This window comes from Bos indicus, chromosome 5 (genome assembly GCF_029378745.1).
Source record: "Bos indicus isolate NIAB-ARS_2022 breed Sahiwal x Tharparkar chromosome 5, NIAB-ARS_B.indTharparkar_mat_pri_1.0, whole genome shotgun sequence".
NCBI classification, from domain to species: domain Eukaryota; kingdom Metazoa; phylum Chordata; class Mammalia; order Artiodactyla; family Bovidae; genus Bos; species Bos indicus.
In genome coordinates, this window is record NC_091764.1 from 96,066,272 (window position 1) to 96,094,103 (window position 27,832).

General features: G+C 42.6%; 1 protein-coding gene across 3 annotated transcripts in view; it reads left to right on the forward strand.

Moving 5' to 3' along the window:
* GRIN2B (glutamate ionotropic receptor NMDA type subunit 2B) overlaps positions 1 to 27,832 on the forward strand; it is a 500,904-nt gene that overhangs the window by 257,709 nt on the left and 215,363 nt on the right. For all 3 annotated transcript variants that reach the window (XM_070790049.1, XM_019961525.2, XM_070790052.1), the window contains one exon: positions 20,517 to 21,115. In XM_070790049.1, the coding sequence (XP_070646150.1) occupies positions 20,517 to 21,115 (599 nt within the window). The remainder of the gene's footprint in view (positions 1 to 20,516; positions 21,116 to 27,832) is intronic.

The window sequence follows — 27,832 nt, forward strand, 5'->3', positions numbered from 1 at the left end:
AGGAAGACAAATACAAGGAGGTGTTTTCTTATGAGCCAAGACATGTTTCTTTTTTGTGTGAAGCATAACTTGCAAGCTAAACTGATTATTTCTAGTAACTTTGCGAATAAGTGGTTATATATGTAATCAACATAAGCCTCAACACACAAACAAGGACATTGTCTCTCACACCAGTTACACCTGAAAGCATCTCTGGTTCAGATGTGTCCTTTTTAAAAATTTTGTTTTATTTTTGCAAAAGGTGAGAAACTGTGCCACTGCGTGAATACTTGAGGATGCCATTGCCACTATGTATTTGTTTAATTTCATGGAGCCAAGAATAAAAGCAGATCTTGAAATATACCCTTTCTTCATCAGTAGGCAAATAACATTAAAAAGAACTTTATGTTAATTTAAGAGACATGGTGGGAGCTTTGAAAATTGATAGTGTTTAGGTAGTTGTCTATGCGTTTTTGAATGAATGGGACATAGAGACTAATAAATTGAACTAAACAAAATTTGATGTCAGGCTACTTTTGTGAGTAGCTTGGATTTAATTTTGCCATCATAGCTAATTTTTATGTAAGAAGCACTAAAATAATTGATTGATCTCCTGATTGATACACACAATTATCGAACTCTGTTGGAGTGTCAGAGGGAAAAGGCCAAAGTAGAGAAAAAATTCATGGAGAGAAAGGAAAGACTAGAAAGTATCATTCCCCTAGCTCTTCTGAAGGAACTCTGAAATCTTAACAAAATCAATTTGCAATCATTTGAAGAGAGAGGGTTTTTTAACTGAGTAGCTTGACTTCATAAAGGACAAGTCCTGTCATACTAATCTAATCTTCTGAAATGAAAATGAAAGGCTGGGTAGATCAAGGAGAAAGATTTATATATAATTCATTTAGACAGTGGAATGCTTTGGGTATGATACTGTACAGTACTTCTATCAGCCCTTACATCACTGCCTGAGAGAGTGGACATCAGAGGCCTGTTGTCCACCTGAGGACAAATTGTCTAAAACTGAGTTCAAGGCCAGTGCTACTTATATTTCTGTACATAGTCTGGTATTTGGATTAAAATGCATAGGCATTTAATTTGCTCACGGCACAGAGCTGGAGAGAGAACTGGCAAAGAAAGAGATAAGTAAAAAGAAGCTTAAAAAATAGAGCTGTCCAGCCACACTGAATCTATGACAAATATTCTAAGCCTTGTGTTATCATTTAGCTTAAGAAAGTCATCAATTCTTCTGTATATTTTGATCTTATTGTCCAGTTGACTCACTCTGAGGATGAGGATAAAGACTTATACCTTATCACTACTTGTTATAGCACGTGACGGGTATTTAATAAATATTTGATTGATTAGCAAACAACTAATAAGATAATAAAGAACCAGTTGTACAACGTTCAATACAAGAGAAAAGACAATGCCAAAGAATGTCCAAACTACCACATGATTGCATTCATCCCACACATTAGCAAAGTAATGCTCAAAACTCTCCAAACTAGACTTGAACAGTACATGAACTGAGAACTTCCAGATGTTCAAGCTGGATTTAGAAAAGGCAGAGGAACCAGAGATCAAATTGCCAACATCTGTTGGATCATAGAAAAAGCACGAGAATTCCAGAAAAACATCTACTTCTGATTCGTTGACTATGCTAAAGCCTTTGACTGTGTGGATCACCATAAACTGTGGGAAATTCTGAAATATATGGGAATACCAGAGCACCTTACCTGTGTCCTGAGAAATCTGTATGTAAGTCAAGAAGCAACAGTTAGAACCAGACATGGAACAACGGACTGGTTCCAAATTGGGAAAGAGTATGTCAAGGCTGTATATTGTCACCTTGCTTATTTAACTTATATGCAGAGTACATCGTGCGAAATGCTGGACTGAATGAAGCACAAGCTGGAATCAAGATTGCTAGAAGAAATATCAATAACCTCAGATATGCAGATGACACCATGCTTATGGCAGAAAGTGAAGAGGAACTAAAAAGCCTCTTGATGAAAATGAAAGAGGAGAGTGAAAAAGCTGGCTTAAAACTCAGTATTCAAAAAATGAAGATCATGGCATCCAGTCCCATCACTTCATGGCCAATAGATGAGGAAACAGTGGAAACAGTGAGAGACTTTATTTTCTTGGCCTCCAAAATCACTGCAGATGGTGACTACAGCCATGAGATTACTCTATTCAGTTCAGCTCAGTTTAGTCCTTCCATCCTTGCTCCTTGGAAGAAAGGCTATGACCAACTAGAGAGCGTATTAAAAAGCAGAGACATTACTCTGTCATCAAAGGGCTGTCTAGTCAAAGCTATGGTTTTCCCAGTAGTCATGTATGGATGTGAGAGTTGGACCATAAAAAAAGCTGAGCACCAAAGAATTGATGGTTTTGAACTGTGGTATTGGAGAAGACTCTTGAGAGTCCCTTGGACTATAAGGAGATCCAGCCAGTCCATCCTAAAGGAAATCAGTCCTGAATATTCATTGGAAGGACTGATGCTGAAGCTGAAACTCCAGTACTCTGGCTACCTGATGCAAAGAACTGACTCATTGGAAAAGACTCTGTTGCTGGGAAAGATTGAAGGCAGGAGGAAAAGGGGATGACAGAGGATAAGATGGATGGATGGCATCACTGACTTGATGGACATGAGTTTGAGCAAGCTCTGGGAGTTGGCAATGGACAAAGAACCCTGGCATGCTGCAGTCCTTGGGGTCACAAAGAGTTGGACAAAACTGAGTGACTGAACTGAGCTGAACTGAATAGGGTGATAACGTGTACCAGGTCCATCATTAGTTGGTAGTACAACTATGCTAGTGGATGGATACATAAGCTTAAGGACTCATGAAAATAGTCTGTGTACTATACTAGGCTGGGATTAGACGTTTAGTAGATGATTATGATCATTCTGTGGTTCACAGCTAAAACAGGAGGTGTAAATTTTTCAGATAGGAGCCATAAAGATGATTTACAGAAGCTTGAGGCTGTGTGGTGTGGTAGTTATATAAGTACACTCTGTAGGCAGACCCAGCTAGAGTCTCAAACTAGCAGTGGCCTTGGGTGCATTACTTCTCAAAAGCTTTCTTTCTCTGTTGCTGAAACTGAGAGAGTAATAGGGCTTACTGCATAGAGGTATGAGAATTAATGAATGTAATACAGGTATAAACACCTAATACACTTTAAACTCAATAAATATTGTAATAAGAACCATAATTGCTGAGACATAAAAGGATCAGTTTAGTCTAAGGAAGAAAAGGTTGAGAGTAAGTATAATAATCTTTACACACAAAGCAAATCACACACCATCTTCTAAGTTGACATTGCCTTAATTTAGTTTGACAAAATTTTTGAAGACCTTTCATCAAGGAAAGACTTCCCGGGTGGCGCTGGTGGTAAAGAACCCACCTGCCAGTGCAGGAGACATAAGAGACACAGGTTTGATCCATGGGTTAGGAAGATCCCCTGGAGAAGTAAATGGCAACCCACTCCAGTATTCTTGCCTGGAGAACCCCATGGACAGAGGAGCCTGATGGGCTGCAGTCTGTAGAGTCGTAAAGAGTCAGACACAACTGAAGCAACTTAGCATGCACATACCAAGGGAAATATGAGAGCCAAAGGGTTCCATCTGTGGCATGATGGAATTGAGACAGAGCTAGGGAAGAATTTCTGAAAGTCAGGATTGCTGAACTCACTGGCCTATGTAACTGAGGAAGAATGTGGAATTTTCTTTGAAGGCTTGGGAAATAGTCTAGTTCTTCCTCCCATTTTCCTGAACTGGTTTAATTGTATGTGAGCTGGATTAGAGTATTCTCAAGTCACTCAGGTTAGTGTGTCTTCTTTGAGATCCCAGGCTGGCATTTATTTAATAGAGCGTTTAGGAAATGGCAACACACTCCCGTATCCTCACCTGGAAAATATCATGGACAAAGGAGCCTGGTGGGCTGCCATCCATGGGGTCGTAAAGAGTAGGGCACGACTGAGCGACTAACACTTACACTTAAGCTACCAAAGTAACATCAAAATGTCGCCGTGGACCATCAGGATCCGCCATTTTGTTTTTGTCAGCCTGGATCAGAATTCACAGCCAGCTGATAAAAGCCTGATAGGTGAGTGGCTTTTCTGCCAAGTCTAAAGATAATGAGACCGTGTAAGAATCATACTCGTCTGGGATGATTCATCTGTAGGCAGAGGCCCCACTGTGAAGAACCTAGATGAGAGATTAATAAGTGCCAGCATCTGATTGTAACCATGGCTCTGTACTACAGAGATTCTGATGAGGATGGGTGAAAGGCTAAGCTCTGAGTTTCTTTCTGTTTGAAATGCCAGTTGGCATTTTCTTTTAAAGAACTCTTTTTCTGCTCACATGCTTCCATGAAAGGAAATGTATTTAGGTAAAGTATATGAACTATAGAAAAGTAGGAGACCACTGAATGTGGTTTAAAAACAAACAAATATACAAACTTCAAAAGAACAATGTATATATTGGCCATTCCTTTCCTCATCCAGTTCTTATCTTTAGAAGTGATCTTGCCACCTTTGATACTGCCCTTGTGTGATGCCCACTGCCAGTCTTTCAGAATCAAAGTGAGATACTGACAGCATTTCAGCTACCCATGTCCCCAGAGAGGAGAATGGAAATGCTGGGCTAAAAGTGTAGGCCAGTTGTGGGTGTATTAATTGCTTCAGTCATGTCTGACGCTTTGTGACCCCATGGACTGTGTAGCCCAACAGGCTCCTCTGTCCATGGAATTCTCCAGGCAAGAATAGTGGAGTGGGTTGCCATTTCCTTCTCCAGGGGATCTTCCCAACCCAGGGATAGAACCTGGGTCTCCTGCTTTGCAGGCAGATTCTTTACTGTCTGAGTCACCAGGGAAATCTTCCAGTGGGGTCTTCATCTGTGGGACTAACACTGTGGGCAAAGAGAGTCAACAAAGGAAGAAGCCTCAGCCTGGGTTGCATTGCTCAAGACACCAGTGCCCAGGACACCAGTGACAAGATGGCCGGGATATTGGCAGAGTTGGTACTGCTGCATTGGTGGGGGGAGGGGCAGGCTGGCCAGAGACGGTTACCCTGGACTGCTTTGGAAACTGGATCTGTAGCATTCTGTACCTTCTCAGCTGAGTATTCCTTCTGTGTGTGGACAGAGAAATAGACAGGTATTTTCTAGGAACATGGACAGGATCCTGTGGTTCTCCCTTTGTCCAGCTGGGGACTAGATGTTAGTTCCAGCCGATAAAGCTGTGTACTCAGTGAGACTTCCTATACTCACATGTCCCAGAGCTGGAGGGAAAGAAAATGAAGGGTAAGCCGTTAGGAATTCTGAACTCTTAAAGAGTCATTTGTGCTATTAACCCATAGGCACGAAGGAGGCATAGCCAAAGTGAAAGTTGAATAATTTCCATAGTGAGTCTCCGAGAGTGATTTTCAGCATGAAGTGAACAAAGAAAATTTCAGAGAAACTTAGATGTAAACAATCCAGCACTGGACACCACTTTCACCTTTTTGCAAGCCAGGCATTCTGAGGTCTAAACGAGTTTAAGGAGAGGCCAAGGGCAGGGAGAGAGTGGATCTTACCTTGTACACTGCCTGCTGCAAGGGAGGAGCCAGCAAGCTCCAAAAAGCATGTGTACATGCATGCAAGTCACTTCAGTCTTTGTGACCCCATGGACTGAAGCCCTCCAGGCTCCTCTGTCCATGGGATTCTCCAGGCAAGAATACTGGAGTAGGTTGCCATGCCCTCCTCCAGGGGATCTTCCTAACCCAGGGTGCGAACCCATGTCTCTTATGCCTCCTGCATTGTCAGGTGGGTTCTTTACCACTAGCACCACCAGCCCTCCAAAAAACATATTTCGAATCAAATAACCCACACTTGGTGTGATTCAGGATGGTGTGGGAATGCAGGGGTTTGATACAATAGTGGACAAAGCAACATAAACTTCTTATTATTAAGAGCAAGAAAGGGTATCCAGTCTCTGTTGGCACCTGGATATAGGGAGCAGGGAGTGTCCAGCATCAAGGGTTTCAGCAGGGACTGTGCAGAAAGTGGGAAGGTCTGAGTAGGGCTGTTCATCTGGTAGGAAGTGAAAATTACTCAGTTGTGTCCAACTCTTTGCGACCCCATGGACTATACAGTCCATGGAATTCTCCAGGCCAGAATACTGGAGTGGGTAGCCTTTCCCTTCTCCAGGGGATCTTCCTAACCCAGGGATTGAACCCAGGTCTCCTGAATTGCAGGCAGATTCTTTACCAGCTGAGCCACCAGGGAAGCCCAGTCTCATCTGGTAGAGACAGGAATAAAAGTCACGCAGAAGTTTGGGTGGGCACATAGTGAGTCTGAAGGGGGAAGCCTTCTTCTGCACCCAGCCAGGCTCACATCACGTGCTCTAAATTCTGGAGTTGGGGCAGCCCAGTCCGCTCTAGAAGATGTCCTGGCTGAGGATGGGATGCAACCAGTCCTGCTTTAAAGGGTGGAAGGCACAACTGGTGGCTAAAATTCTAAGTCCACAGTCAAGTCAGGCAGAGCCAGGCAGGTGATGACAAGCGGTTGAAGATGGATATGTATATTTAATTTGCTTGTATGCAATTTTCTTTTCATTTCTGGAGCCCTTCAAACTGTGTTACCTTTTTTAGACAGAGGACCAAATTGGTTTGGAAAAGTGAAAGTTTCGAAGCCATGTTAATTGTGAACAGCCATCCTTGGCTTTCTGTGAGGAAGTAGTGATCAGTTTCTCAGTACAGGGACCTGGGGCAACAGATCACTGGATATTTGTTGGGAAAAACTTTTTCAGGAAACTTCTTTATGCCCCTGGGGGCAATGGCTTGTTCAGTCAGTTCAGTCGCTCAGTTGTGTCCGACTCTTTGCGATTCCTTGGACTGCAGCACACCAGGCTTCCCTGTCCATCACCATCTCCCAGAGCTTGCTCACATTCATTTCTATTGAGTCGGTGATGCCATCCAACCATCTCATCCTCTGTCATCCCCCTCTCCTCCTACCTTCAGTCTTTCCCAGCATCAGGGTTTTTTCCAGTTAGTCAGTTCTTCGTGTCAGCTGGCCAAAATACTGGAGCTTCAGCTTCAGCATCAGTCCTTCCCATGAATATTCAGGACTGATTTATTTGAGGATTGACTGGTTTGATCTCCTTGTAGTCCAAGGGACTCTCAAGAGTCTGCTCCAACACCACAATTCAAAACCATCAATTCTTTGGCACTCAGCTTTCTTTATGGTCCAACTCTCACATCCATACATAACTACTGGGAAAACCATAGCTTTGACTATATGGACCTTTGTAGGCAAAGTAATGTCTCTGCTTTTTAATATGCTGTCTAGGTTCGTATAGCCTTTCTTCCAAGGAGTAAGCGTCTTTTAATTCCATGAGTGCAGTCACCATCTGCAGTGATTTTGGAGCCCAGAAAAATAAAGTCTCTCACTGTTTCTGTTGTTTCCTCATCTATTTGCCATGAAGTGATGGGACCGGATGCCATGATCTTTGCTTTTTGAATGTTGAGTTTTAAGCCAGCTTTTTCACTCTCGTCTTTCACTTTCATCAAGAGGCTCTTTAGTTCCTCTTCCCTCTTTGCCATAAGCGTGGTGTCATCTGCATATCTGAGGTTATTGATATTTCTCCCAGCAATGGCTTGTTGACCTGTGCCAAAGAGCACAATTGGTCCAGATTCTCAATTCAGCAACGTTTCATCTTTCTCTATAGAGCAGGGACAGAAGGACAGAGAACTTTTTGTTTTCCAGGAATCTTTTGAAGAGACCCATGTGCATGAACATAGCTACTGTATTTAGAACCAGGGCTTTGTTATTTTCAGCAACATATAAGGTACCAGCACTCTTAGCTTTGTCAAGTATAAAATGCCTTTCCTCCTCATCTCCTCTTGTGAGCACCTCCCCGATTCTTTACTCCCATTGGTATATGAATGTGATGCTCTGAGCAAATACATATTAAGAGATGGGAACATTAATGTTTTTGAGACAAATGTCTACATCTTCACTCCGAAAAATGCTGCTGATGCGTCCAGTACCATCACTGGTCTGTACTTCACCCTGTTCTTTATTAATGAGCACATTTCTTCGGTAAACTCCACCCTCTTGGCTTAAGTGAAATAGAAAGATTTTGATGGTATAAGCAGTTTTGATTTTGGATTTTGCTCCTAATAAAATTTTCTTTTCTCTTAGTTCTGTGGTTTAGTTTTACCATGCCCTTCTTTTTATCTATGAAATGCGCTTTTTTTAATCCATGAAAACGCTCAGATCTATATTTGTGTGGAGCACACTTGATTTTGTAAACTTGTCTAAATAAATATAGTCTGATATTGATAATCCTAATTAATACTGTTGGTTTGATGTTTATACTATTTTTCTCTATTTCATTTTCCCCCCAACTTTTCCCATTCCCCTGCTTTCTCCACTTGCATTTATTTAAAAGTATGTTTATTCAGTCACAGAACATGGTGATTGTTGAATATGTCAGCTCGTTCTTTTATAGAAAAGGATCTCTTAATAAAAATACAAGTCAGTTCATCTGAGAGTTGTTTTGATGTGCAGAAAACACTGGCCATAGTGAAGAATTTTAATTTAAGATGAAATGCAGCTGCCTTGTTAGGATTTTGTTGTCTTGATACCTTATAGCAGAGCCCAAGCACATTCTGAAAGTCCTCTTGGTATTCTCCAGGCCTTTTGCTTCCTGACTTAATTCTTTAATTCACTTGAGTATTTTAGTGAGAGGGAATTGGACTTTTTTATTCTTCTCCTCTTATTGCCCTGTCTGTTGCTGGTAAGCTCTCTTCTTGCTAAAAAATTGTCCCTGAGACCTAGAATAGGAAGGACCTTGTAGACATCTCAAAGTGAATACTTTTAGTTTGTTTCTCAGCTGTGGCTTAAATTCAGCGATTGAAGCACATCCAAGAGGGAGATTCAGGGAAGAAACTAGGACACAATTCAAGGAGAAAGCAAAATTATCTTCTGAAAGAACAAATAAGAAAAAGAATGCCGGCTTCTGGGGGAGTTGTTTAGCTATCCAGAATGGCTGTTAGACTAGCTCAATCTGCTTGAATGTCTGTTCATGGGCTTTTGAAAACCCAGAGCATTCTCTTTGTGTGCAAGGGTTTACTGAGAATGAATCTGGCATTTAACTGGCAGGAAAGATCATGCATCTCCACCAGTGAGCTTCATTTGTGTGTTTCACTCATGATATTTCTGATTAATGGCGAGAACATCGGGTGTTTTCTTCTTTCTTGCAGGGCTCACAGAATTGACACTAACCAAACCCACTCTAAATAGCTACACCAGCCTTAGTCACCTGAAAAAAAATGATGGTTGATATCAGAGTTTATAGTCACCAAAAAGGGGATCTCTTGGAGTTGGAGGGGTAGAGAAAAATCCTCCCCTTGTGTTGGGAGAGGAGAGATTTTTGTCCCCATATTCTGCTTCTACTTTGTGCTCGGTATGGAAAAAGTAGAGAAGAAATACCCAGGACTGACCCAGCTTGGAGGAACCTGACCTCTTAGCCTGTCATTTCTACATTTGCCTTCTAAATCTGATGGGTAGTGGAGGTTTTCAGCAAAAGCCTAGAGGTTCTAGCCTTTTTTCAAACACAGATCCTTCTTAAGAACTGAATTTAGAAGGCAAACAGAAGGAGGAGAAAGGTCAGATTTATTTAATCTGAAATTGCTTTAATGGCCTAGCAGGCTTGTAATCCCTAGGATGTTATACATTGCTAAGATTTGTGTAGCATGAGGGACTTCAGGGGATATATGTATATCTACGGCTGATTCATGTTTGGCAGAAACCAACAAAATTCTATAAAGCAATTATTCTTCAATTAAAAAATAAATAAAATGCTGGAAAATGTTATCAGTTCAATAGCCAACAAAAATAAACTAGATTTGAAAATTATCTATGGCTTCCCAGGTAGTGCTAGTGGTTAAAGAACCTACCTGCTAATACAGGAGACATACGAAATGTGGGTTTGATCTCTGGGCTGGGAAGATACCCTGGAGGAGGGCATGACAACCCACTCCGGTATTCTTGCCTGGGAAATCCCATGAAGAGAGGGGTCTGGAGGGCTATAGACCATGGGGTTGCAAAGAGTCAGACACAACTAAAGTGACTTAGCATGCATGCATGAGAATTATCTGGATGCAACATCAATTGCCACTTTTGTAATTGAGGTGTAATTGATATGTAATATTATATTTATTTTGAGCGTGCAATATAATGAGTCCATATTTGTAAACCCTGTGAAATGATCACAGCAAGTCTTGTTACCGTTCATCACCAAACATGTTACAAAACTTTTTTTTCTTGTGATGAGAACTTTTAAGGTTTACTCTCTTAGCAGTTTTTAAATATGCAGTACAGTATTATTAACTATAGTCATCATGTGGTACATTACATCCCAGTGACGTATTTATTTTATAACTGGAACTTTGTACCATTGACTTCCTTCACCCATTTCACCTACTCCCCATCCATTGCCTCTGGCAACCTCCAGTCTGTTCTCTGTATCTATGAGCTTGGCTTTGTTTTTTTGTTTTGTTTTCATTTGATTTGTTTGCTTTTTTTTTTTTTTAAAGAATCCACATATAAGTGAAATCATATGGTATTTGTCTTTCTCTGCCTGATTTATTTCACTTAGCATAATGCCCTCAAGGTCCTACCATGTTGTCACAAATGGCAAGATTCCATTCTTTTTTATGGCTGAGTAATACAGAAGCAAAAATAAACAAGTGGTACTACATCAAACTAAAAATCTTCTGCACAGCAAAGGAAACCATCAACAAAATGAAAAGGCTACCTACTGAATGGGAGAAATATTTGTAAATCATATATCTGATAAGGTTTTAATATATAAAATACATAAAGAACTCGTAAAGCTCAATAGCAAAAAAGCAAACAATATGATTAAAAAATGGGCTTGGATAGATGTTTTTCCTGAACATGCAGATGGCCAACAGGCACATGAAAAGATGCTCAGCATCACAAATCTTCAGGGAAATGCAAATCAAAACTATAGTAAAACAGGAGCCCATACCTTTTAGAATGACTATTATTAAAAAGACAAGAAATGACAAGTGTTGGTGAGGATGTGGAGAAAAGGGAGCCTTCGGGTACTATTGGTGGGAATGTAAACTGGTACAGCCACTATGGAGAACAGTATGGGGGTCCTCAAAAAGTTGAACATAGATCTACCGTATGATTCAGCAGTTCTACTTCTGGATATTTATCTGAAGAACGTGAACACACTAACTAGAAAAGATACATGAACCCCACACCCCACAGAAAAATGTAAACACATACAAACACAAACAATGGCAAATTACTACTTTTTAAGATTCAACAGCTGTTTACTGAGAGTCCACTTTGGGCCAGGGCCATTCGAGGTGCTGAGTTACAGCAATAAACAAATAAATTGATGCCGGCCTTTGTGGTATTTACATTCTAGTTGGGAAGAGGCAAACATTCATGATAAATACATTGTATTATATTTGATGGTGATGAATGCTGAGGCAAAAATCAAAAGTGGATTCATAATTAAAAGTGGGTTTCATATGATGGCAGGATAAGAGGGCTCAGGCCTGCGTTTGATGGGAGAGGGTGACTATTGTATCGTATCGCAGGCTCAGGATTGAGCTTTGTTGAGAAGGTGAGGTTTTAGTGAAGACTTGTACCAGGTGTGTGTGTTAGCCCTGTGGGTACCTGGGAAGCTGGATGAAGTGTTTCAGGCAGAGGCTATAGCTTGAATAAAGGTCTGGGGTGGGAATTAGTGTATTTAATTCAGCATGCTTGGAGGAGAGTGAGAGGTAGAGTTGGAGAAGGTGGGATCTGAGGGCCAGTGGGGTTCCAATCATGGGTGTCAGCTTTTTCCTTTTAGTGAGTTGTGAAGTCATTGAGGGTTTGGGACAGAAGATAACATCTTATGATTTAAGCTTTCAAAGAATCATCTTGCTTCTTTGTTGTACATGAGACTGGAGCAGAGGCAGGAAGACCAGTTAGCAGGCCTTTCAATGACAGGTGAAGGATTAGGGTGGCTCAAACAACGTGGGTGGTAAAAGGCTCTGTATGGACAGCCTTTTGAAGGTAAGGCAGTCAAGGTGTCCTGGCTGATTGGATGTAGAAGTCCAAAGAAAGAGCGGGGTTGGCAGTGGGAGGAGAGAATTGCCTTGAACTGAAATTGGAAACATTTCCATTTTGGAAATGTTGGAGGTGGTTCAGAGATGTCCAAATGGGGATGTAGAATAGGCAGTTTGATGTATCAGTCTGAAGTTTTGGAGAAAGAAGTGTGAGAGCAATCGGCAACGAATTGGGATTTAAATCAGGAAACTGAGTGAGATCTCTGAGAAGGGGAACAAAACGAGGATCAAAGATTGACTCTGGGGCATGCCCGCTTCAAAGGATCAGAAGGAAGAGGAGGGACCAGCAAAGGAAATGGAAGAACAGCTACCAGTAAGTTAGGAGGAAAGTCAAGTGAATACGAAGCCCTGGAAACCAAGGGACGAAAGCATATTTAGGAGCCTGTGATGACCCAAGTCAAAGGCTGCAGATGGACATTAGAGTTGGCAATTCAAATGTCACCACTGCGTTTCACAAGATGATCTTTTGGGAAGGAGGAGTGGGGTTGGAAGTGTGATTGGAATTAGTACAAGAAAGAATGGTAGAAGAGGAGTTGGAAGAAGTGTAGATGATGCTTCATGGAATTTGCTGTAGAGAAGAATGAAGAAATGACTGGTACACTTCCTGCCTCGGGCTGGCTCCAAGGTGGATCCCCTTCACTTTTTGTACAAGTGCACAACCATTCAGGCATAACTGCAGACATGTGCCATCAGCATAGAAATTTGGAACCAGTTGAGACCATCAAGGTCATTTCAGTTCATCTCCCACCCAACAAAGGAACGTACTTTGTAATATTAATACAACAAACATTTAAATTTTTTTCACGTGCCTGGAAATTCATCTCACAATCTCTGGAGATTCAGAGATGAATAAGGTGCAATTCCTGCTCTTGAGAAATGCACATTTTTTAATGGGACGAAGTGCACATATATGCTTCCCATGAGAAAAGGGAATCCTCAAACACTGTTGGTGGGAATGTAAATTGGTGCAATCACTATGGAAAATAGTATGGAGGTCCCTTAAAAAAATAAAAATAGAACTACCATTGTTGTTGTTCTTCTTCAGTCCCTAAGCCATGTCTGACTCTTTGCCACTCGATGGACTTCAGCACGCCAGGCTTCTCTGTCCTTCACTGTCTCTTGGAGTTTGCTCAGACTCATGTCCATTGAGTTGGTGATGCTATCTAACCATCTCATCCTCTGCTGCTCTCTTCTCCTTCTTCCTTCAGTCTTTCTCAGCATCACAGTCTTTTCCAATGAGTCGGCTCTTCATATTACGTAGACAAAAGTATTGGAGCTTCTGCTTCAGCACCAGTCCTTCCAATGACTATTCAGGGTTGATTTCCTTTAAGAATGACTCGTTGATCTCCTTGCAGTCCAAGGGACTCTCAAGAGTCTTCTCCAACACCACAGTTTGAAAGCATCAATTCTTTGGCACTCAGCCTTCTTTATGATCCAACTCTCACATCTACACATGACTACTTGAAAAACCACAACTCTGGAGGAAGGAATGGCAAACCACTCTAGTAAGCTTGTCTCAAGAACACCATGAACAGTACCAAAAGGCAAAAAGAACTCTGACTGCAGCCATGAAATTAAAAGACGCTTACTCCTTGGCAGAAAAGTTATGACCAACCTATATACCATATTCAAAAGCAGAGACATTATTTGCCAACAAAGGTCCATCTAGTCAAGGCTATAGTTTTTCCAGTGGTTATGTATGGACGTGAGAGTTGGACTGTGAAGAAAGCTGAGCGCCAAAGAATTGATGCTTTTGAACTGTGGTGTTGGAGAAGACTCTTGAGAGTCCCTTGGGCTACAAGGAGATCCAACCAGTCCCTTCTGAAGGAGATCAGCCCTGGGATTTCTTTGGAAGGAATGATGCTAAAGCTGAAATTCCACCTCATGCGAAGAGTTGACTCATTGGAAAAGACCCTGATGCTGGGAGGGATTGGGGGCAAGAAGAGAAGGGGACGACAGAGGATGAGATGGCTGGATGGCATCACTGACTCAATGGACATAAGTCTGAGTGAACTCCAGGAGTTGGTGATGGACAGGGAGGCCTGGCATGCTGCGATTCATGGGGTCGCAAAGAGTCGGACACGACTGAGCAACTCAATTGAACTGAACTGAAGACCCAGCAGTTCTACTCCTGGGTATATATTTGAAAAAACGCAAAACACTGATTAAAAAGACACATGTATCCCAGTGTTCATGGTGGCCTCATGTACATTTGCTAAGATATAGAAGCAACCTAAGTGTCCATCAACAGATGAATAGATAAATAAGGTGTAGTCTGTGAGTGTATGTGTATACACACACACACACACACACACACACACAATGGAATACAATTCAGCCATAAAAATGAATGAAAATTTGCCATTTGCAGCAACAGGAATAGACTTGAAGAGTATTATGTTAAATGAGATGTTAGACAAAGAAAGATAAATATTGAATAATATGACTTAAATGTGGAATCTAAAAAAAATACAGCAAGCTAGTGAATATAACAACAAAAAAGAAAGACTCACAGATACAGAGAAGAAAGTAGTGATTACCACAGAGGCAAGTAAGGAGGGGCAATATAGAGGTAGGGGAGTAACAGCTACAAACTATGAGGTATAAAATAAGCCAGCAGGAAAAATTGTACAACATGGGGAATATAGCCAGTATTTTATAATAACTATAGATGGAGTATATGGACTCTGTGGGAGAGGGAGAGGGTGGGGAGATTTGGGAGAATGGCATTGAAACATGTATAATATCATGTATGAAACGAGTCGCCAGTCCAGGTTCGATGCACGATACTGGATGCTTGGGGCTGGTGCACTGGGACGACCCAGAGGGAGGGGATGGGGATGGAGGAGGGAGGAGGGTTCAGGGTGGGGAACACAGGTATACCTGTGGTGGATTCATTTTGATATTTGGCAAAACTAATACAATATTGTAAAGTTTAAAAATAAAATAAAATTAAAAAAATAAAGTTGTTAGTCACTGTATTGCACACCTACAATTTATATCATATTGTACATCAATTATACTTGATTAAAATGTGTTCAATAAATAAATATGGTGATGGGGCATGTATAAAATATTGTGAAAGCACAGAGCAAAGAGAATTATCTTGACTTGGGAAAGTCAGAAAAGACAACAAGCATAAAAAAAGCTGACTTTTGAAATAGGCCTGAGAGATGAGCATGGCATTTTCCACATGGAGTGCTGGGGAGAATCCCTTATCTGTTAATAATCCAACTCCTTTTTGAATGTTCTTAACGACAGCAAGCTCCTTACCTTACGAGGCCCATTTCATTTTAAACAGCTATAATTGTTGCAAATGTACTTTCTCCATTGAGCCCAATGTTGCCTTTTACTACTTCTGCTCACTGGTCCCAGTTTTCTCCTCTGGAGCCAATGGGCAGAGACTTATTTTTATACCATATAAATCATTTTTATATTTGAAAACAGATACCATGTTCACTTTCAAGTTGTCTCTTTTCCACATCAGAAAAGGGAAATGGATAAAGTCTCCAGTTTGGTTCCCTGAGGTGATCTGAGATGAAGTTGGTGCATAGGAGGTTTAGGAGGGAATGCTCTCCAGTCCTACACGCCGTGAATGGAAGGGCAGGAGTAGACAGAGGGAGAAATACAGTGTGAGACAGTATTTTCTTTATTTATTTCTGACTGTGCTGGGTCTTTGTTGATGTGCGCAGGCTTTCTCTAGTTACTGCGAACAAGGGCTATACTCTAGTTGCGGTGTGCCGGCTTCTCATTGTGGTGACTTCTCTTGCGGCAGAGCGTGGGCTCCAGGGCTTGCTGAGTTCAGTAATTGTGCTGCACTGGCTTAGCTGCCCTGCAGCATATGGGATCTTCCTGGACCAGGAGTGGACCCTGTGTCCCCTGCATTGGCAGGTAGACTCTTAATCACTGGACCACCGAGGAAGTCCTTTGATGCAGTATTAATGGAACCTTGTGGGAAGTTCTGAAGACAGACACATCCTTCAGAGTTGCCCAGAATTAAGGCAGGAGGACTAGGTCTTTAGACTCCACGACCACCGGTCACTCCGTGCACTCTATTCACTTTGGGTGAGGGGCTTCTCTTCAGCTGATTCAGTCCCCAAGATGAACTGGCAGCTGAACCCCATTAGTATATCCTTTATGTCTGAAGCAGATCTGTAAGGGATCTCAGTGATATAGAAGAATAATCTCATGTACGGCTAATTTTCTAGGCAGCAATTTTCTGAGGCAGTTAGTAGAATGGAAATAGTACCTGTTTTTGTTTCTTCTTCTTATCAAATAAACATCATGAACACCGACATGATGGGGTTCACCATAACAGTTCCAGACTGACAGGCTCTAATGTCCCATCGTAGCTTCCCTGTGCTGGCTGCACCTATCAGTCATGGTAACCCTTTATCTTGGGCTGCTTTAAAGGTGCTCTGGAGGTAAGTTGAAGAAGTACATTCATGTAATAAATTTGACTGGGAATCTGAGGAGACTGCTCCAAGGACCTGTGCACATAACATTTTGTAATGACACCAGGAGATAAAAATGTTAGTGGGGAAGCATAGTGAGCTGAGTTATATCCCTGTCCTTCATCCTAGAAGATGCTACTTCTTGTGGTGATCACAATGCATGCTGGGAGCCTGCCAAGATGGATGCATGGCCACAGTCCTTTCCACTCCATGCACACATCAAGATTGCTCTTTGATTTGTGGCTGTGACCATAATTTGCAAAGGCTGTCACTGCTTACAACTTATAGTTAGCCCAAAGCTTTGTTGAAAAAGAGCTGTTCCATTCCCGACTGCTATATACCAGATTGATGTGTCAACTAAATTAATAACGCTGGACCAATCATTATACCAGGAAACATTTGCCCAAGCTATAACTTTGTCTCTTGATTCCCATTTGGTTTCATTAACCTCCTCTTGGTGCCCCAGATAAAATTGCCTTGTAAGGCCTCCTTATTTAATGAAGGATTGGCAAGATAAGATGGTTGAACTGGGCATTGACAGGAGTGGAGGAAGTCAGAAAAGGATGATTGTGGAAGACAACAGAATTAGTAGGTAAGATGAGCATGTGGTGGAGGTAACTTGAAACCATATTAATTTTTCTTTTTTTTACTTTCACTATTTATTGGCTTTCTTCACATAATAGCTGGCAGTTTCTTTAAGAGCTCATTTATTTTTGTGAGGGAGTTTTAAGAGAAGACTAAAAAGGAGAGGGTCAGGTTGGTATACAGTAGATTGGCTTTCTTTTCAATTCAGTCTCATTAGTGTGGGCTCATTTACTATGGATGCCTATGGGTTTTCCTTCAAGGCTATCTCTAGCTGTGTTTTGGAATCAGCTGTGGCTTCACTGTGGCTGGAGCTTTGTGGGTGTTCAAGAACCTCCTTGGGATAAGATATGTTCATTTAACATAGAATGGGCAGTAGTGTTACCCATCTCATCCTACGCCCGTGCATTTTAAGGTATATTTGGATGCATCTGTCCCTTTGTCATGTCCACTGGGCTGGTGAAAACTCAAGTGATAATACATCTCATTTGAGAATCTCCCAAACTCCCCAGTTTAGCTGAAAATAACAAGGAAAACAAATGGCTGTCACTTTAAGGTGATCACAACCATTCTGGGTAAGTTGTTCTGTCACGGGCCTTCCTTTCCTGTTACTGTAGCTCTCTATGGGCCCCTGACAAGTCTTGTCATAAATAAGCTTTGCTGTCTTGGATTCCCACTCTATATTGTAACCCAAGAACAAGGCCAGTGTCACCCGAAGAGCAGTCCATACTTGGCGTTGAAGTAGAAGACGAGGAGCAGGGGCTGGCCGCATTTAAAAAAAAAATTAAAAATCACTATTCTGTTCTGTGTAGGAATGCAAGGGATTTCTGAGTATTAATTTTATATCTTGCAACTTTGCTATAGTCCTTAGAGGTTCCTCTTTGACTGTATGTTTAAACCAAGGGAGGGAGCCATTATAAACACCATTTTACCCTTAGCTCCAGTAATTTTCTGGTGGCATCTTTAGGGTTTTCTATATGTAGTATCAGTCATTTGCAAACAGTGAGAGTTTTACTTCTTTTCCAATCTGGATTCTTTTTATTTCTTTTTCTTCTCTGATTGCTGTGGCTAGGACTGCCAAAACTAGGTTGAATAATAGAGAAGAGAATGAGCACCCTTGTCTTGCTCCTGATCTTAGAGGAGACGCCTTCAGTTTTTCACCACTGAGAATAATGTTTGTCGTGGGTTTGTCATGTATGGCCTTTATTATGTTGAGGTAGATTCCTTCAATGCCTACTTTCTGGAGAGTTTTTTTTTTTTTAATCATAAATGAGTGTTTATTTTTGTCCAAAGTTTTCTCTGCATCTATTCAGATAATCGTGTAGTTTTTATTTTTCAATTTGTTAATTTTGTGTATCACATTAATTGATTTGCATATATCAAAGAATCCTTGCATCCCTGGGATAAAGCCCACTTGATGATGATGCTTTTTGATGTGTTGTTGGATTCTGTTTGCTGGAATTTTGTTGAAGATTTTTGCATCTATATATATTGGTGAAATTGGCCTGTAATTTTTTTGTATGTGTGTGGCATCTTTGGTTTTGGTATCAGGGTGATGGTGGCCTTGTAGAATGAGTTTGAGAGTTTTCCTTCCTCTGAAATTTTCTGGAAGAGTTTGAGCAGAATAGGTGTTAGCTGTTCTCTAAACTTTTGGTAGAATTCACCTGGGAAGCCATCTGGCCCTAGACTTTCTTTTATTCTGAAATAATTTCCATTCCCTCCCCATGCATTCTTGGTGCCCCACCCTCTCTATATCCCTGAGTTATAGAGATAAGAGGCTTCTCTTAGACTGTATGTTTAAGCCAGGGGAGGGAGCCATTATAAGCACCATTTTACCCATAGCAGAAGGAATTAACCCCAAATGACTGAGCAGCTCCTGTTTCACTTGGATCACTTGTAAGAAAATGTGAAGAGTTCAAGGCACGTGATGCACACACAGCCCTGGCAGAGCCTTGAGCTGGCAGCTCTTGCTGCCGAATCAGGGTCTTTGGATACCAGCTGGATATCTCCCAGCCCGCATTTTTTTTTTTTTTTTTTTCAATAGCGAGGGCCCAAAAAATACTCAGCAATTTCTCAGCTGTACAACAATATGTTTCTGGACTAAGAAATCACTGCATCATTTTGTTTAAAAGCCTGATCTCTTGTAACCATGCTTCAAAGCTCTGGTTTTGGGGATAAAAAAGCACTGCCCCCTTTGAATTAAAGACACAATTTTGTTAGCTTGGATAGTTATAAAATGGAGATAAACCATCAGATAGGAGACAGGGGCCACTGAACAAGAAAAGAGACGCCATTACCCAGGAGGAACTCAGGCGAAAATAGACTGAAACAGAAGGATGAGGCTGAGAGGGTCTTCATTTTGTGGTTTCAGATTCTTCTAGCTGTAAGATGGAGATAAAATGCAGGGCCTGACATGTCCAAATGGCAGGTGGGATACAGCTTCAAATGGGAGAAATGTAAAAGGATTTTCCCCTCACAAAGTGGGAGAAAACATAAGATGCTTAACATTGACAGAGGGTTGTGTGTAATACACAGGTCAGATGGAGACCCCTGGCATTATAGAGGAAAGAAAAAGAGCTATTTTCTATATGCTGTTCTCGAATACAGGCTTAATCACAGATGATCTTGAAGACAAGTCATTGTAACTTGTAGCTTACATAGACTATCTGTGCCTCATTCTAACCTATATGCCTCATTACCAGAGTAGAAGACAGAGAGAAAACTCCATGTGCTATTCATTTAACGGTTATGTCTTTATAGACAATGCACTGATCAAATCTTGTGCTACAGTGCACTTCCCAGCTCACCATACCTGAGTGCCACTCACCTGCTGGGCCACTCACCTGCCCCCTCCCTACTTGAGGCAGATTTAAGGGCAGATTGAGGGCGTTTTGGATTATTCCCTGGATTGAATGAAACACACCCACAACTGATGAATCCAAAAGTCTCAAAAACTGGAAAGAGCAAGTTTGTGTTTATATAACTCATTTGACAGCAAACCCTGACCTCAACTGACATGAGGCCATTTTAGTCTTTATCCTGCTTTTTGTGGCTCTTCCTACATTTTGCTCTAGAAATACTAACATATTTGATTTTGAGAGGCTGTCTGGGGCTCTGCAGTAGCCTCGAGGACTTCAAAGAGAGCATAGATCCAGGTTGGTTTTCTCCAGGGGAAGGTTTTAAGAAGGAGAGTATTACCAATGTTTGCAATTCAAACATATCCCTCTTTAAAGGCATTAACGTGGAAAGAGTAATTGACACAAACAAACCTCTGCGTCCAGCTGGTTCAGGCTCTCCTTCCTCATCTTTGTTTTGACTTTTCTCTTTCTTTTTCTTTCTTTATGTTTCCTGCTCTAGGATGAATCCTCCATGTTCTTCCAGTTCGGCCCATCAATTGAACAGCAGGCTTCCGTGATGCTCAACATCATGGAGGAGTATGACTGGTACATCTTCTCTATCGTCACCACCTACTTCCCTGGCTACCAGGACTTTGTCAACAAGATTCGCAGCACCATTGAGAACAGCTTCGTGGGCTGGGAGCTGGAGGAGGTCCTTCTGCTGGACATGTCCTTGGACGATGGGGATTCTAAGATCCAGAACCAGCTCAAGAAACTTCAGAGCCCCATCATTCTTCTTTACTGTACTAAGGAAGAGGCCACCTACATCTTCGAAGTGGCTAACTCAGTAGGGCTGACCGGCTACGGCTACACGTGGATTGTGCCTAGTCTGGTGGCGGGGGACACGGACACAGTGCCCTCGGAGTTCCCCACCGGCCTGGTCTCTGTGTCCTACGACGAGTGGGACTACGGCCTCCCTGCCAGAGTGAGGGACGGGATCGCCATCATCACCACCGCGGCCTCCGACATGCTGTCCGAGCACAGCTTCATCCCCGAGCCCAAGAGCAGCTGCTACAACACCCACGAGAAGAGGATCTACCAGTCCAATATGCTGAACAGGTGAGTGTGTGGCAGAGGGCGCACCGATGGTGGATGTTGGAGGGGAGTTTCCAAGACTGGGTCGGAGGGGAGCTTCCGAGACTGGGTCAGAGGTTCACATACCGGGACGAGCGGTTCGCAGTGTCTGAGGTTGAAGGTTGGCCACTGGGCGGGCCAGTGATGGTGGGGGCAACCCAGATTCAGAGCTCACTGTGCGGTGTTCTTGTTTTAAGAAATACAGAACAGCTCCCCTCCTTCTTGATCACTTCCCACATGTCTGGTCTTCCTCTTAAGAGTTTTGTGTGTTCAACCTCATTTAACCCTCAAGGCAACAACTCTACGAGGCAGCTTTTGAAAATTGCTTGCATTTTACGATATAAGAGAATGGGCTTGTAGGTGTAAGCTGTCTAAGGTCATGCTGAAACTAAGAGGTTCAGTTTGAAGTTGAACGCAGATCTGTCCGATGGCTACACACCTGATCACTGGAAAAGATGAGACAGGCATAGATGTGAGAGAGGACTGGCTCCTTACCTTCGGGATGATGCTGTACTGAGAAGGAACAGGGAATAAGGTAGCTGAGTCTGTAGGCACATGAAAAGGGTTTGTCCCTTGGCTTATTTTTGCATTTTAATAAATACTCTTGATTTTATTGAAAAAAGTTAAAAAATTAGTAAATACAAAGAATTTTGCAACAAATAACAGTGTGCTCACCACCAGGAATTAGTTATTAATAGTTTGTATTTACAGATATGACATTACAAATATGACAGAAATAGATATTACATGTATGGTAATGTCTTTTTCTTTTTGGCTCATTGAACATTTATTGTTTTTATTATTATTACTTAAAAAATTTTTTTAATTAAACTTTTTTTTTTTGCTTCTCCTCTCTCTGCCTTTGAGATTAAGTGAGAGCACCATTGTAGAAACAATTTTTATGGTTGCCCTTGTTCTGGTTTATTGAATGAGAAGATATGGGTGGAATTCTGCTTCCCTGGCCTCACCCCTCCCCATGGGCAGAGAAGCCTGGCAGGTTATAGTCAGAATCCAACTTTGATGGCAGGACATCCTCATAGGGGCCTTTGTATAAACCAGTCAGGTACAGGTTCTGTATCTGCTTCTGTGGTTTTTTTATTTGTATAAAGCTGGTGACCTAGATGGATGGGATGGTGCGGGGTGGAGAGGGGTCCAAGAGGGAGACTCTTCTCCAGGGGATTTTCCTGACTCAGTGATGGAACCTGCATCTCCTGCATCTTCTGCATTGGCAGGCAGATTCTTTACCACTGAGCCACCTGGGAAGCCCAATAGCTGACTCATTTCATTGTACAGCAGAAACTAACACAACTTTGTAAAGCAATTATATGCCAATAAAAATTCAAATAATATGGAAGAGGCCCCCCCAAAAGTTAAAAAGACCTTAAATCTGAAGAAACAATCATTGATGAAATAATCAATGACCATCTTTATAACTAGCTCCCTATGCATGTGTACCTGTGTGGAGATGAATCTACAGTTTTACATAAATGAAACTCTAACCAAACATACTGTTTGATAACCATACTTTCTTTCACTCAACAATGTGTTTTGGGTATCCATTTCACCTTTATTATGAACTATATCAGACATATAGAAACGTATTCAGAAAAACTTAATTCATACTCAGGTACCCTCCATCCAGCTTAAAAAATAAAATATTAGAAAGTGTACTCTGGAGAGGTTCAAGTATATTGTATTTACAGGAGGTTGAATGTGTACCAACTAATGCTTGTTTAACTTCTGGAAGGGACTTGAACTCCATAGCCTCTCTGTGACTGGACCTGGATCCAGCCCTGACATTCCCCCACCTTGAACTCCCTGCTCTCTCTGTCATCCCTCATTATTCCCACTTGTTGCTAAGGACTATCTTGGTTTTCTTCCTGCCTTCCTGGCAGATCTGTCCTGGCCTCCCAGCTTGCTTGTTTCTTTACACGTCTCTTAAATATTGGTGCCTCTCAGGGTTCTGTCCTAGACCCTCTGCTAGATTTCTCATCCATTGCTGAGAGTGCAATGTCTGTAAGTTCCCCCAAATTGATGTCTCTGGCTGCAATGTCTCCCTTGAGCCCCACGTGTATCCCTCTAACTATGACCACATCTGTTCTCCTTTGGATGCTGTGGGCCCTAGAGCACACCATATTCAGAGCTCAACTGCTGTCTCATCTCCCATCAACCCTCCCCACACTCTTCTAGAGAAATTGGCACCTCTTATAAAGGGATGTTGTTATTTAGTCACTCAGTTGTGTCTGACTTTTTGCAACCCCATGGACTATAGCCTGCCAGGCTCCTCTGTCCATAGGATTTCCCAGGCAAGACTACTGGAGTCCATGGCCATTTCCTTCTCCAAGGGATCTCCCTGACCTAGGGATTGAACCTGTATCTCTTGGGTCTCCTGCACTGGCAGGCGGATTCTTTACCACTGAGCCGGGAAGCCCTTTATAAAGAGTACCTCTTGTTACCCAGTGCCTACAATAAAAATGTCCAAGATGTCCTTGATGCCCCAGCCAACCATGACCTTGTCTGTGGATTCTCCCTGGAGAGCCTTCTCTTACTTTGACCCGTGTGCTGCATCCCAGTCCACCTCTTCTGACTCGCATTGCTACAGGGCCTCTTAAACACCTTCTGGCTCCCAGTTCTGCTTCTTTTCAATCTCCTCTGCAGTCAGAGTGATCTAAAATGAAAATGTGATTTCATCACTCTTGTGCTTAATACCTTTCAGCAGCTTTTCATTGCTCCTGTAATAAAGTCCCAGCTCCTTAATATGGTTTATAGAGTCTTCCACAGCGTGAGCCTTCCTGGCTTTCCAAAACTGTCTCGTGCAGCTCTCTCTTCAATGCCACCTTCCTGCCAGGCTGAACCTACCATGCCCTCTCTCCCTTCCAGCCCCTACTGCTGCCTAAGTGTGCTCCCCAGGTGCCCCTGCCTGGCGGTTCACAGATGCTCGTGCCCTCTTCTCCTGCCCCCTTTTCATTGTCCCTCAGGATTCAGTCTTGGCATCCCTTCCTCTGCAAGCCAAGCCCTGGGCTGACATCACTCTGTTACACACCTGCCCTGCATCCTCTGCCTTTCCAATAAAGACGATCGTCATTATGTGCTTTATCACCTCTCTTCCCTGTACGCTCTGTGAAATCAGGGACACTTCTGTCTGCTTTGTTCATGCAGCATGAGAAAGATCCTTGGATCGACTGCAGGACGTATCTCCGAGATTCCCATCACCCAGTACCTCCCTGCCCCGCAGGAGCGTCTCTGCTCTGCTCCTCTTTTCAAGACAAGGGACGTTTCCTTTAAAAACTTACTATGTGTTCAGTTCTGTACGTTCATGTTTTCTCCTCATTGTTAGTGTTAAATTCAAATCTGATTCAGATGATTTTTCCAAATATTTGTTCATAAAAACCAAAACTAACAATGAAGGAATATCGAGATGAAAACATCTGCCAAACAACCCAAGGAAGTCAAGTGGATATTACCTTAGGGTCCACAAATACGGTTCAGGAATGCCTGCTTTTATCTTAAAAACTTCCTCTGGGTAAGCTACCATCTGAAGATAGTACCTCTCATCTGGCTGACTTCATGTTAGACTATAAATATCTGTGAAGCCTGGTCTCCAATCACCATATCTTTGAAACCATAATTGTTCTTAACCTTGCCGCCATCTCTTCTGGCCACTCAGGAAGGCAGCCTCCTTCATTCTCTGTGCTCTTTTTTTTTTTTTTTTTTGTCCACAAAATGGGATCTTAGTAGCCCCACCAGAGATTAAACCTCGGCTCTAGGCAATGAAAGCTCGGAGTCCTAACCACCAGACCACCAGGGAAGCCCCAGTCCTCTGTCCTCCTTGCTTGCAGCTTATTGTCAAGAGGACCACAAACGCTCGCCTCCGCCTTCTTGTGCACAGTGGTCCTAAATAGAACAAAGATGGCACAGTCCAGGTTATTCACACTTTCCTTGAGACCAGTGCAGAGCAGAGAGACAGTCCATCTTCCTTCGATCTGCCAACTGCTCCATGTAAAGGGCTCACCAGGCTTACCAGAGCACATCTCCGCTGTTTCCTCCATGAAGGTTCTCTTCTGCTCCTGTTCCCTGACTCTTCCAGGCTTCTGTCTCTGACTGTCTGCTGGGCATCTCCCCTGGACAGGACATCTCCCCTGTCCGTGGACCTGCAGCCCGCATGCTTCTCTGTTGCCTTTTCCTTCCCCTTCTCCCCAGTGCAGCTGCCCCTGGCTCTAGAATCCAATGCCTAGCCTCTCTTAGTATTTGAACACTAGTATTCGAATAGTTTTTCCATTAGGATCCAGAAAGGATTGGGATTGACTAACAGGGACTCTTTCAGTTCATCAGTGGAATTCAGTTAGGCATCCTCAAGTGCTCCTCCTCCTCCTGATCTGAAATCAGCCCCTCCCCACTCCCATCAGAGCTCTGGTCTCACTAGGGTCACTCTTTTAAATAACAAACCAAGCAGCCACCGCATTTAGCCACAGCAGGAAATCTTGCAAATGAAATTGTTGCAGATGCTGAGCTGTTTCCCAAGGAGGACTTTTCCTTTGGCTTGATGCTTAGCTCCCCGCAACAGCAGCAGCCCCAGGAAGGCTCCTCAGGACATATTCCGGGGGCACGCGGCCCCTGGTTGGCACCAGGAATACAGAGTCAGGAAATGGCTTCTTGCCTCACCTTCTGAAAACCCAGGAGCATTCACAGACCCTGTGGTCCGTCCATCCCCAGCAGAACTGCAAGGGGAGGGAAGCCCCTCATTCATACCTGATGAGACGGTGGCATTCTTTCCATGTGAGGGACGTTCCTAAGTCTTGACTTGGGGAACACGGACAGAAGGCTCTATGCTGTCCCTGAATCCCAAACAGAAACACATATTCAAAGGGATTTACTTGTTATTTGGGCTTCCCAGGTGGCTCAGTGGTAAAGAATTATCCTGCCAGTGCAGGAGACACTAGAGACTCTGGTTAACTCCCTTCATCAGGAAGCTCCCTTGAAGGAGGAAATGGCAATCCAAGTATTCTTGTCCGGAAAATTCCATGGACAGAGGAGCCTAGCGGGCTACAGTCCATGGGGCCATGAAGAGTCGGACACAACTGACTAGCTGAGCATGCACGCACTTGTTAGTTGCAGGAGGAAAAAAAATTTTAATGATATATAAGCATTCTCAGAAAGAATCCTTAAAATGAGCTATTTCCTTCACTGTCAAATGAATGTTATTTATTCCCCATCAATCCAAATTCCTTATTGATAACTTCTTAGCTCTTGGAAGCCTGGTGCCTATATCCAGACAGGCTCCTGGACAAAGCTGTTTACCAGGATTGCAAGAAAAATACAGAAACCTAGTTAAATTTGATCTTCAGATAAATGACGAATTTTTTTAAGTATAAGTCTGACTCAGTTATGGCATGGGACATACTGATATTAAAAGATAATTTGTTGTTTATCTGAAATTCAAATGTAACAGGGCTCCTGTATTATTTTTCTTTTTTGGCCAAGTATGACAATCCTACTTGGTATACTGATAGGAATTCATTTTCTGTTAGAACTTTATAGCATTCATCTATGCCTTATTAGTAAATGTAGTACAGCGCCCTTATACCAAGACATGCTGAGAACATTTTGTTCCAACTGGGAACTTTATTTGGTTGAAAGAATTGGAGAATTTCTTATGCCATACATTCTTGAAGTGAAGGATCTTAGTTGCCCAGAGAAGCCCGAAAACCTTTTGCTACCAGATGATCTGGAAGTGTTTAGGAAGTGATCAGGCAAGTTGTCTAAAGCCTCTCTTATGCCCCTGAGCTAGAGAAGATTGGTAGCTTTTAGTAGGCATGAAGAGCCAACTCTTTGGAAAAGACCCTGATGCTGGGAAAGATTGAGGGTAGGAGGAGAAGGGGGTGACAGAGGATGAGATGGTTGGATGGCATCATCGACTCAATGGACATGAGTTTGAGCAAACTCTGAGAGATGGTGAAGGTCAAGGAACCTGGAGTGCTACAGTCCACGGGGTCCCAAAGAATCAGACATGACTGAGCCACTGAACAGCAACAAAAAACAGGCACATATCTGTGTGCTTCCTTTATCATTTCCCTAGGGGAACAGGTCACGGTGAATTTCCTTCTCAGTGTGCCTCCAGTACTTGGCCAGCATGTTTCTGAAACCTGATGGTGTTCCTGCTGCTCACCTCTGGGCTCCCTTTCTGTCTTAAGGACCCAGTACTCTTGTTCTTCATCCATAGCAACTCTGGAGACTTGTAGAAAGAGCAGTTGCTCTTTGAGATCTCAACATAGCAAATCTCTTATCTTGTTGTTGCTGTGCTCAGATGTGTCCAGCTCTTTGCAATCCCATGTTCTATAGCCCACCAGGCTCCTCTGCCCCTGGAATCTTCCAGGCAAGAATACTGGAGTGGATTGCCATTTCCTTCTCCAGGGAATCTTCCTGACCCAGGGATCAAACCCTCGTCTCTTGCATCTCCTGCCTTGGTAGGCAGATTCTTTACCACTAGCACCACCTGAATCTCTCTTAATTATTTTCCCCTGGTGTCCTCAGCTTTCTTGCTCAACAAATGTTTTGTGTTAACCCCCGCCACCCCCAAATTCTTCCTTCCCCGTGAAAGTTGCCATCTCAAAAGGCCACAATCCTCCTCTAGTGAGGTCTTTGAGGGATGAGGATGGCTGATGTGAAGGCAGGTGCTTTGTTAGGTTCTTTTTTAAAAGAGCT